The 12,452-nt window shown below is 43.0% G+C and overlaps 1 protein-coding gene across 2 annotated transcripts in view; it reads right to left on the bottom strand.

Moving 5' to 3' along the window:
- LOC147612044 (protein EXPORTIN 1A-like) overlaps positions 1 to 12,452 on the bottom strand; it is an 83,986-nt gene that overhangs the window by 22,750 nt on the left and 48,784 nt on the right. For both annotated transcript variants that reach the window (XR_015263639.1, XM_086783879.1), the window contains exons 10-19: positions 12,294 to 12,356; positions 12,112 to 12,156; positions 11,888 to 11,995; positions 11,700 to 11,792; positions 10,850 to 11,047; positions 10,672 to 10,731; positions 10,411 to 10,521; positions 9,908 to 10,005; positions 9,202 to 9,310; positions 9,043 to 9,108 (exon numbers count right to left, since the gene is read on the bottom strand). Coding sequence is in view for 1 of the 2 variants with exons in the window: in XM_086783879.1 (XP_086640005.1) it covers positions 9,043 to 9,108; positions 9,202 to 9,310; positions 9,908 to 10,005; positions 10,411 to 10,521; positions 10,672 to 10,731; positions 10,850 to 11,047; positions 11,700 to 11,792; positions 11,888 to 11,995; positions 12,112 to 12,156; positions 12,294 to 12,356 (951 nt within the window). In the remaining variant the exon portion in view is untranslated. The remainder of the gene's footprint in view (positions 1 to 9,042; positions 9,109 to 9,201; positions 9,311 to 9,907; positions 10,006 to 10,410; positions 10,522 to 10,671; positions 10,732 to 10,849; positions 11,048 to 11,699; positions 11,793 to 11,887; positions 11,996 to 12,111; positions 12,157 to 12,293; positions 12,357 to 12,452) is intronic.

Below are 12,452 nucleotides of genomic sequence, written 5' to 3'. Positions count from 1 at the left end.
GATACCAATGTAACATGCGGAAGCTCTGGGAAGTCTTCTTTCAGCCCTAAACACTCTTGGAAACCTTCTGATGCAAAAACGCACCATCTGATGCAAAAACGCACGTAGAGAGAGAGTAGAGAGAGAGAGAGAAGTGCTGGAAATTCAGTATATACTATGGTACAAAAAGGGTACATGTCTGCAGCCCTTGGCTGCCTTCCTGAAAAGGTGGTAAAACACCCAAAATTCTGCCCTAGACTAGGACTCCCAATGACTCAAACCCCTAATGGGCTGAATGACTAAAACATAGAGCAAGGGGGGCTATTTATAGCCCTTGGACTACATGGGGAACTGGCCGACTGCTGGTCGGCCAGTTACAAGTTCATAAAAATCCATTTAATGCAGCCGACTAGATGTTCTTGATGCGCCTGCTGCCCACACTTTGCTGACGTCAGCCGACAGCTCTTCTGGCAGCCAGCATCCTCTTTCTTGCAGCCGACAGCCCTCTGATCCATGCTTTGCTCCAAGTCCTGCTCCATGTCCATCTTCTACTAGTTCATGGTCTTTATCTGTTTGCCTCTTCTGGATCTAGCCCTGAGAATGTCCATGGCATCTGTGATGCACATGACATCCCCCTCTGCTAAACTTGATGACGGGAATCCAACCTACTCTTGGATGACTGTCATCATCCCAATCCTGTCCCGAAGTCCCTCTGTCATCTTCCATCCCTGGCAAACCTTTTTCTCTGAAAACCCGGCCTGTTCTCCAAACCACTCTGTCTCTGATGAAGATCTATGCATCTGGTCTTCCTCTAGTCCACAATCCATTCCTGCCCTGACTCTGAACACCGTCTTGGTCTTCATTCCTGGAACTGAGTCTGGCACTCTCACATCACCCTTGGAGGATAAACCTCCCTTGGGACCGTTACCTGAGAACCTATCTGGCTCACGGAACTGCCATCCCCATCTGGCACTGTGGAACACCACCAACAAACCTCCTGGGAGTTCTTCCCGCTTCTGTGCTCCTCGCCTTGGGCTTCGAATCCGTGTACTTTCCTATACCTTGGACCTGTACACCATCATCTGGGACTGAATCAGTGTTTAGCTTTGCTGAGCCTGACGCTCTGATACCAATGTAACATGCGGAAGCTCTGGGAAGTCTTCTTTCAGCCCTAAACACTCTTGGAAACCTTCTGATGCAAAAACGCACCATCTGATGCAAAAACGCACGTAGAGAGAGAGTAGAGAGAGAGAGAGAGAGAAGTGCTGGAAATTCAGTATATACTATGGTACAAAAAGGGTACATGTCTGCAGCCCTTGGCTGCCTTCCTGAAAAGGTGGTAAAACACCCAAAATTCTGCCCTAGACTAGGACTCCCAATGACTCAAACCCCTAATGGGCTGAATGACTAAAACATAGAGCAAGGGGGGCTATTTATAGCCCTTGGACTACATGGGGAACTGGCCGACTGCTGGTCGGCCAGTTACAAGTTCATAAAAATCCATTTAATGCAGCCGACTAGATGTTCTTGATGCGCCTGCTGCCCACACTTTGCTGACGTCAGCCGACAGCTCTTCTGGCAGCCAGCATCCTCTTTCTTGCAGCCGACAGCCCTCTGATCCATGCTTTGCTCCAAGTCCTGCTCCATGTCCATCTTCTACTGGTTCATGGTCTTTATCTGTTTGCCTCTTCTGGATCTAGCCCTGAGAATGTCCATGGCATCTGTGATGCACATGACATCCCCCTCTGCTAAACTTGATGACGGGAATCCAACCTGCTCTTGGATGACTGTCATCATCCCAATCCTGTCCCGAAGTCCCTCTGTCATCTTCCATCCCTGGCAAACCTTTTTCTCTGAAAACCCGGCCTGTAGATATATAGATGTATACACACACACAGATATATATATATATATACATGTATATATATATATATCTGTGTGTATATATATATACATATATATATACACACACACAGATATATTGCATGCATACCTCTCTCTGTCTCCTCTCGTTTTCCTTCTCTCTCTCTCTCTCTCTCTCTAAATCTCCTCTGTGTGTGTGTGTGTATGTATATATACATGTATATATATATACATGTATATATACATATATATATACATGTATATATACATATATATATACATGTATATATACATATATATATATATATACATGTATATATACATATATATATATATACATCTGTATATATATACATGTATATATACATATATATATATATATATACATCTGTATATATATACATGTGTGTATATACATATATATATACATGTATGTATATATCTATATACATGTATATACATGTATGTATATACATGTATACATGTATATACATGTATATGTATACATGTATATACACAGATGTATATATACATGTATATATATATATATACATCTGTGTATATACACATATATATATGTACATATATATACATATACATACATAGACAAATATATATACAGACATATATACACACACACACACACACACACACATATATACACACACACACACACACACACACACACACACACACACACACACATATACATAAATATACACATATATGTGTATATTTACATATGCACATATATGTGTATACATACATTTACACATATATGTGTATATACACACTCACACACACACACACACACATATATATAAACATATATAGATACACATGTTAGGCTTCCCAAATAGATAATACAAGTCTATATTGGTTTGAATTTGAAGCCTAAACAGGTTAAATGTGGTCCTAAAATTAGAAGATGATACATGTCGATCCGAGGTTGTGCAAACCATAGTTGCATTCTGTACTCGTACTCATCCGTAATGTACTTTCAATACGTACCGTACCAGTACCATGCTTTTCGTACTCGTACATATAAAGAAATACTTCTGAATTGATTGATTTTCACTTTGTATTCTATCTATGTGCCATCTTTGCTTGATACCGACTCCTCAAACCCCTATTGCATGTTTCTTGCAGCCTTGTTCCTAGCCCTCAACTTCTCTCAATCGCCTTGCTCCCTGAATTTTTCTTTTTATTGGACTCAATGCACAAGAATCTATTTATATTTCAGCTTGTACTCGGTCTTCACATTGATAGCTTCCTTATTTTCATACTTATTTGTGTGTATCATTGATAATTTCAAATTTACACTAGTGCCTCTGATCTATTTGTGTGCCTTAGTGCATTTGATATTTTCATGTCTAAGAGTAAAGTCGATGGATATTTCAATTCTACCTATCCATTTAATGTTAGTTGTGACTGATGGGTACTTGATCGTTCATTCTTTATTTATATTTTTATTTCTATGCATAGAAAGATGCATAATGGAATTTGTTTTATTACAAAAGTGTTATTCTTATTAAATTTGATTTCTATGCATAGAAAGAAGCATAAAGGAAATTTTTTAATTATAAAAGTGTTATTCTTATTAAATTTGATTTCTATGCATAGAAAGATGCATAATGGAATTTTTTTAATTACAAAAGTGTTATTCTTATTAAAGTTAATTTTTATGCTTAAATAGATGCATAAAGAAATTCTTTTTATTTTAAAAGTGTTATTTCTATTAAATTTGATTTTATGCATAAATAGATGCATAAAAGGATTTTTTTAAAGTATTAAATCCCTTAAACTGTCTGCCGGGAAGAAAAAGGAGTCATCAGCATAGGCATGTGCAACTATTGATGACCCATCTGGCTATACCAGTCCATGTAATTCTCCTTCCCAAGTAAGAATATCCATATACATCAGCAAAGGATGCGGGGCGATTGCATACAAGATGGCGCTTAGTGGGCAGCCTTGTCTAACCGATCTTCCCAAAGTCCAGGGTGATGATCATCCTTTCCCAACGATACATATAGCTGTGCTACCTGCATATAGCCAATAGATGACTTCTGTCATTTTCCGACCAAATCCCAAACGTTTTATGGTGACAACAATAAAGTCCCAATGCACTGTATCAAATGCTTTGGCAATGTCTACATGCAACTGCAACACCTCTAACCAGTATATCTAGCATACTCCATTCCCACAAAAGCTGCTCCCAACCCACCTTGCCCGAGAAGAGTTACCTCGGCCCGGGCATTCGCATTTCAACGTGCCCGACGCCCTCGGCCCCCTGGACGTCAGCCACGATCCCCTCATCATCTCCAGATCCAGGACATGCTCCAGTGCCATCGAGCTACCTTCCCACATGACACAACTGAGGCACACCTCTCAGCCATACTCATTAGCCCCATGCTTGATATTTTGAAGTGTGGCATACCACCTACTGGGGGCTGATGCTCCTCTCATGTTTCTATGTTCCTAGTATTCCATGATGAGTTTCCATGGACAGTTTTGTATCACCTCATTGAGATAGCTATGTTTATGTTTTGTTTTTGGTTTATTTTCCATTCCATGATGAGATATGCCATGGACATTACTGTATCACTTTGGTCTCATAGGCCCATTGGGTCTTTAGTATACTCTCTCTCTCTCTCTCTCTCTCTCTCTCTCTCTCTCTCTCTCTCTCTCAGACACAAAAGAAGATGGACGAGGCGGAGAAATGGATTGAGGTCGCCAAGAAAGGGAAAGGTAAAGAATCGTCACCCATCCCCACTCCCACCATCATCAACATGACCCTTGAAGAGGAGCAAAGGAGGAAGACCCCGGCCTTACATGTACGAGTGTCCGGTCTAAAAGACCGTGATGATGCGGAAGGGGAAACCAAGGAGCTCTTCTCTATGATGGGCATTGAAGCCACACACACAAAGGCATGGAGAGTGGGAAAGAAGAGAGAAGGTAGTGGTGGCGAATCTTCTAAGGAGAGAGCACTTATCATTCGTTTCCCCTCCATGGAAGCGAAGAAGGACTTCTTGAAGAGACATCCTACACTCAAGAAGACGGGAATATTTCTTGGAGATGACCTCACACTCTCGCAGCTTGCCCACATGAAAGAAGTTATGCCCGAGATAAGGACAGCCCGAGAGAAAGGGAAAGTGGCCTTCTATAGAGATGGTAGAGTGGTGATTATGGAGAGGCGCTCTTCATGATGGTGCGAGACCTATGGGACTACACTCAAAGTTGCTACTTGGAATTGTAATGGATCTCTACGCCTTGATGTAGGGGCTTTTGAGGATAGTTTCACTGGGAGGAACATTATCATCTACTCTGAGACGCATCACGCTCCTGGACAGTCCATGCCACATGTTAGTGGATACCGATGGGAGACGGCTTGTAGACAAGAGACTCGTTCAGAGCATAGAGGACGGGGCTCAAGAGGAGTGGCAGTATTGTTTAGAGAGGAGCTGCAGCAACTGACACATATAGTCCGCAGAGATGAGCAGTCTAGGTACATGTGGGTTAGACTGAGGGCAGAGACAGGCAGATATCTCTAAATTGCTATATGCTATTTTGCTCCTAGTACATCAGTGTATGCATCACCTACGGGCAGTCTCCCTTTTCTATTTTGGATGATGACATTTGGGAGTTCTCCACGGATGGTGACATCATTCTCCTAGGGGACTTCAATGCCAGAACCGCCCATAACCAGACAGTATTTTATGATACCTCAGAGGAGATGTTGAGGGAGCTTGATGTTAGGGATATGGGCCTATCTAGACTCTCACACGATGAGGAACACACTGAGTATGGGCGGTATTTGATAGACATGGGGACTGCACATGGATTGGCCATCCTGAATGGCCTACAGAGATTCCCGGCAGCGGGCGGTTTCACTTGCTTTCCACATCGGCATGGTGCAAGTACACTGGACTATGTTATGGCTCAGCCCAGTCTCATTCCCTCTTTTCAGGATTTATGGTAGGCACTAGGCCGGTTGGAGTAGCAGTGGATCATGCTATCTTGTCCTTCACTCTCACATTTCAGTTCAGCACAACTCCATTGGGACAGGTCTCCACACACACTCGTTATACCTTTACGAGGGAGATTGACACCGTGTACACGGATGAGATATACAGACGCTTATATGCCGAGGAGCCGGGACGGCCATTAGATGAGCTCACTCAGATATTGATAGAGATGCTTCATGCTGCAGCATCAGAGGCATATCCCCATAGTCAGCCTACACGGAGACGATCTAGGAACATGCCCCAGAACAGCTGGTATGATGAGGAGTGCAAAGATGAGGATCAGATTACAGAGAGAGGTGCTCAAGGGTGTTACCACTCACAAACAGTCACGGATTACCTTCTAGCGCCTAGTTTGACGGAAGAAGAGGGCTTATCTTGCTCAGTTAGAAAGGGATTTGTATCAGTTATTTATGAGTCAGGACTCAGGCGAGGCATGGAGACTATTCCATGAGCATTCACCATCACCAGCCATTACCTCCACAGAGATTTGGGGTGAGTATGCAGCATCCCTGTACACAGCAGCAGGACAGCCGCCCCTGCCAGACCCATCGGAGCCATGCCCAGAGACATGTGCTTTCTTTACTGCTAAGATGGTAAGGAAAGCTATTGACACAATGAGGACTGGGAGAGCATATGATCATGATGGTTTGGTAGCAGAGCACTTTATTCATGCCAGAGATATGCTTGCAGATTGCTATGATGTTTAACCGAGCCATGTGTGAGGGTTTTCCTGAGACTTGGAATATGTCCATGATTGTGCCTATCTTCAAGTCAGGGGATCCCATGCTTCCTGGGAATTATCATACCATCATGATTGGTCACACATTGGCTAGATTATATGCATCTATTCTTGAGCAGGAGTTGAGTAGATGGGCACAGAGAGAGGGCATACGTGCATCAGGGCAGGCAAGGTTCAGGAGAGGTTTCTCCACTCTTGACCATATCTTGAAACTCAGAGCTATTATTGAGGAGGGCAGATCATATGGCAGGAGGATTTATTGTTGCTTTGTGGATTTCCGCAAAGCTTTTGACACAGTACCGAGAGCTAGACTGATGCGCAGACTACAGGAGATGGGAGTGCCCACAAAGCTGATTTGGGGAATCATGGCTTTATATAGGACAGTTGTGGGGCAGGTACGTACTACTCAGGGTATATCTGAGATGGTTCACTCCACTATTGGAGTGAAACACGGCTGCCCCCTTTCTCCCACCTTATTTGGGATATATGTGGATGAGGTTTCGGACTATGTAGAGCGGGAGGGTGACAGAGGAGCACAGCTAGCAGGGACATGGATTCCGCTGTTATTGTATGCTGATGATATTGTGTTGATCTCAGATTCTCCACAGGGGATGCAGCGTCATTTGGATGCATTGCACACGTTTGCACAAGACCGTGGATTGTCTGTTAACCTTGGTAAAACCAAGGTGATGGTGTTTAACACCACAGCACAGTGGATTAGGAGGTCAGCACCCACCTTTACATATGGTCAGGAGACAGTGGAGTATACAGAAGCATATACTTACCTCGGTGTGGTTTTTAGTGGCCCACTATTTTCCTTGAGGAGAGGAGCGGAGACCAGATTGACCAAAGCTTATGTGGCATTAGGGAGACTAGAGAGGATGTGTTCGCAGGTTCAGTTTCAGGAACCTCGAACAAAGTTCTGGCTCTTTGACACTTTGGTCACTTCAGCCATGCTGTATGGAGTGGAGATATGGGGACCCTCAATGGATCACCACAACCGAGCTGGTAGCACTAATGGATGGAGATGTATGGAGAGGCCCTTGGTTTCTATGATTTCCCGGATGATTAGGGCCAAGGCCTCCGTACCACATCATATTATCCGTGCAGAGATGGCTGCCCCCCCATTGGTAGTAGAGGCACTCACTCGATCAGTCTCCTTTATACAATGCACTTCTTTCTCATGGGGTACGGTGTGCTATTGGTCAGATGCGCACATCCTCACACCAGCTAGAGATTGAGACTGGCAGATTCAGAGGAGTATCAGCTGAGGCCAGGATTTGTCAGTTGTGCCAGATGGAGCCAGAGACAGAGTTACATTACATATGTCACTGTCCAGTATATTATGAGATACGAGGCCGTTTTCACTGCCTGTTCAGAGAGGGTTTCGGACCACTTTCCAGAGTCATGAGATACCAGGATCAGAGATGCCTCGGATTATACTTGCTGGAGCTGCGTAGACATAGAGAGGGTCTCTTGAGAGGGAGGGGATCAGAGAGGGAGAGACACCTACAGAGGCAGATTACAGACTTCTCTCAACCAGAGATTAACAGTCAGGCCAGCACGCATTGCAGCTAGCCCCAGAGTATAGCCGCACCAGTACACTGATTGATCGGGCTATAGAGCTAGGGCGGTCCAGGCGCCCCAAGATGAGAGGCCCATCTCGACACCGGCAGAGACTACAACAGAGGATCAAGACCATACTAGCACGGCATGGGAAACGTCGAGTCAGAGTACTCACCATGGAGGACATTGAGGATATCTGCCATCGACCGATGAGAGACATCTTTGGATAGTGATGTATATGATGCTTACCTTTGTTGCTGGGGTTTTCCTTCCCAGTTGTTATCCATTAGGAGCTCCTAGTACCTTACTTTTCCCCATAGTTGTTGTTTCAGTTTCAGTTAGTTGTTTAGTTGTTTTAGCTTTTCTTACACAAACATCGTATCAGATCCACCAATTGTTGTAACCTTTTTGGTCTCATAGGTCATTTTGGCCTTTTGAAGACGTTAATATATCATTTCATTTTCTCATGTGCATGTGAATTGTGCATGCATGCATGTATGTATGTGATAATTGTATGCAACAAAAACGGATGATGTCTTCGCAATGGAAACCGCTTGAACAAGGAAACAGAAGCACTAGGAAACGGCATGTCTATTTCATTATATAGTAATTGTAATTAGAAATGATTTTAGAAAAACGTTGAGAGAAATAGATGAGAAACTTAGGATAGATCATCTTTGCAGGGGAAAAGTTTGGGGGAGGTCCTTAGGTGAGTTTAGGAAATGGGAAACAGAAACGGAAACGGTGCCCTCAAGGAAATGGAGTTTCCGCAATTTTGGCTAACAAACTTCAATATGATGTATGTACATATCCATGGATGCACACACAACACACATATCCATGTGCATAACAAGGAACAAAATAACAAACCTGAAGTATGACAAACTTCCTTTTACATTTCTGCACAATCTTCAAAAACGTGTCACATGCCATGTCCTGAAATGGAATCATACATAACACTGTAAAACAAAACAACATAAAAGAGGAGACGTATTACACACCACAGTTGGCTACTAAAAAGTAGTTTACCTGCACTCCTGGGTGTGTCTCATGCATGAATTCAAACAGCTTATTAACAACCGTTTTGAGAAACTTCCAATGTGCTCTCAAGAATCTAGGATATTGGCCGACCACATACCTGATTATTCAACACCCCGCTAAGTAAGAAGAAAACCATGCAAGGAAAAAGCATAAAATAGTGGTCAACCGCTCTTGGATTGCATGTTCTGTGGGAAGCAAAAAGCATGTACACATATGGGTGGGGGTGCACAGCTCGTATACAAATGCTTGGAAGACTCACTGCTGTCGTGGGGATCTCAGAAGTCATGACTCGTGCTCCTCTGTAGCCGTGGTGGTGTGTGTGCGTGCGTGCGTGTGTAGGTGCGTGCGTGCGTGCGTGTGTGTGTGGGGGGGGGGGGAGGGAGGGAGGAGGAGGAAGTTATATCAACCTCAACAAAAGACCCAAAGGGTTTATGAGACCTAAAGATGTGACACACAAACCATGACTTAACTGTATGTCACAACATGAGAGAAGAAACTAACTGCAAAACAGAATAACAGGGCCAGCGTACTACACTAACCCTGTGTGTACAATGGAGTCAGCATAGAGACCTCATGTATCACCAAGCATCATGTGCCATCCTTGTCGATGATATCGTATAGGGAGGTAATCCCCACTCCCTGAAAAGGTGATGCAATGTGGCCCTGAGAGAGAGAGAGAGAGAGAGAGACTCACATTATATTGCTTGCTATCACAGCTTTGTTGTCCTTCCCTTTAGTGATCTCACATAAATTCAGAAGGTCACGGATGACTGTGACTAAAAAACGGTTTTCCTACAGGCACAAAAGTAAAGAATTGGGAGAAAGCGCTCACAAAAGGGAATAAACATGCCTATGTATATATGCTCCAGCTCCTATTATTGTTAGGATGTAAAATTAAGACAGTCCCAGGCAATCCCTTGCCTGAGTGGTTATGGTGATTGCCCACAGAGTTTGAACCACCCCGACACCTAAATATACATAATATAGTTTGAACCACCCCAACACCTTAATATACATAATATAGTTTGAACCACCCCGACACCTAAATATACATAATATAGTTTGAACCACCCCGACACCTAAATATACATAATATACGTTCTCCTTTAAAAACAGCCCAATATTTTGTTTTGGTGAATATTTTTGTCAATATATTCACAAATACAATGAAGCAAATTGCGCAAGCTTTTTCTAAACCTGATCCTCCACCATAGACCCTGATATTGAACCGATTGCCCAGCAAAGTGTGTTTAAATTGTTCCATGACCATTCTTCCCCGTTTAGCTGCTTGCTCAATTTTTTCAACATCTGCAAGCACAACTCAGACAGGAAACATATGATGTATTTTAAAAATCAAAACATATCTATAAAGTTGCCAGGAAATGTATTATTTCCTTTCCAAATTCGGGAAAAAAAAAAAGAGAGGAAAATATGAAAAGATATGAGCTTCACAGGTACCTGTTGTTCAGTGTCTTCATGATCAAGATGGGACAAGTAAATGAGAGTCTCCCTCATAATCTGTGAAATCAAAGAGAGAATTCAGAGGACTAGAGTACAGGCAAAACTATATTAAAAATATGTTATCTGCCATCTTTGTAACTAGCCAAGCAAGAAAAGAAGGGGGGTGAAGACTCACTTTGTATTGTACAAGCACATCATTATCTTTCATGGTCTCGCGTACAATGTTCCCATTCTCGTCCTCTACAATCAAGACTTCTTCAGGCTTGGCCATGCGACTTATCATAAGAAGCCTCAATTTGGACATCGGCATGACATACAGTTGCTTGCGTTGTGACATCGCAATGCCATCAACCAAACCAGCAACCATGGGCACCTACCATAAGTACAAAAAAAGAAGGACAACATGTTACAACATCGTGTAACCATCCGCGGTCAGCCTTCATCCAGAGCACCTAGCTTACACACACAAATGCACGAGGAATATATAGCCCAACCATAGGGCCAACCACTTAGAACCACCTCTAACATGGAAGTGTTAGATAGGGCGAAACACCTAAATCTGATGCCTCCAGACCATAAAGAACATTGCCCACACACTGACAGCCCTGGCCCAGATACTGTTGGTTCAACACTCAGCCATGTGCACTCCCACTCTACAGGCCCTAGTCGCTCTTAATATCCTGCTTTTATGGGAGTATTAATTGGCTCCCCGTAAATCCAACTGCTAACCCAAGCATGGCCATGGCTTATAGAGTCCACACAGCTAATTCATGGCAAGAATGTACCACAACACCACTCTGTCATGAAGATTGGAAGGTAAATCAACCCTTTGGAGCTCAAAAATCGATGATGTTGAGATATCAACTACTACTTAAAGATCTCTCTCACACAATAATGGCAGGACACGATAGATTAGATTGCTCAAAAGAGAATAACTGCCTCAAAAACAAAAATTCGAGGTATGATGCACCTATGAAATCTCCAATTCAAACAGCTCTTATTATGCACAAAGACAGTAATTTAACCTGAAGACCCATGGCAGCAGCCGTAGGGTTCTCCACATTGCATTCTGACTGATAAAGGTCACATACAAGTGCATTCCAATAGTCCAGACACACCTTCACACCAAACAAAGCATTGTCAACCAGCAGCATTGAGCCACAAGCATTTCTGTGAAACCATAAACACCAGACCACAATGAGAAACAAAATACCTTGAAAACCTCTGTATCATCGACGTAAGAGATACCAATCAAATATTCCAATCCAAGCATTAGAGCAGCTTGATTTTCAAGTGTTTGTTCCAGTACTCCTATGTGTGCCTGATTCAAGATGGCAAGTTAAAGCGCTATAGGAAACTTGGTACCCATAAACCTTCAGTTAGCAGTGCCCTTACCCCCGCCCCCGCGGCGGAAAAAAAAAAAGGTTCAAGAAGAACCTTGAAAAAGGTCGTTAAAAAAAGAGCCAGATTTTGTATGAAGGCCTGCAGCCATTACAAGAACTTGATAAGAACATGCACAAGTCAATACACAACAAATTGCATGCCATTTTCATCCTGACTGAAGCAATGGAACATGCTTCACTGAATATAAGCACGCAAAGTGGGGATGCATATTCGACCTGATCATCGTCAGATCCATTTGCATATGCTTCCGGGATATTTGTTCCAGGCGGAAGTATTAGCTGGAGTTGGAAAGCCAAACACCTCCATCAAAATAACGGAAATTAAAGTCAAATTCTATTTCTCAATTGAATCATGACAGTGGAACACCCTCATTT

This window comes from Cibotium barometz, chromosome 46 (assembly GCF_041138505.1).
Source record: "Cibotium barometz isolate CiBa-2024 chromosome 46, ASM4113850v1, whole genome shotgun sequence".
NCBI classification, from domain to species: domain Eukaryota; kingdom Viridiplantae; phylum Streptophyta; class Polypodiopsida; order Cyatheales; family Cibotiaceae; genus Cibotium; species Cibotium barometz.
Note: the sequence above shows the minus strand (reverse complement) of the source record. Positions and strands in the feature narration are given on the sequence as shown.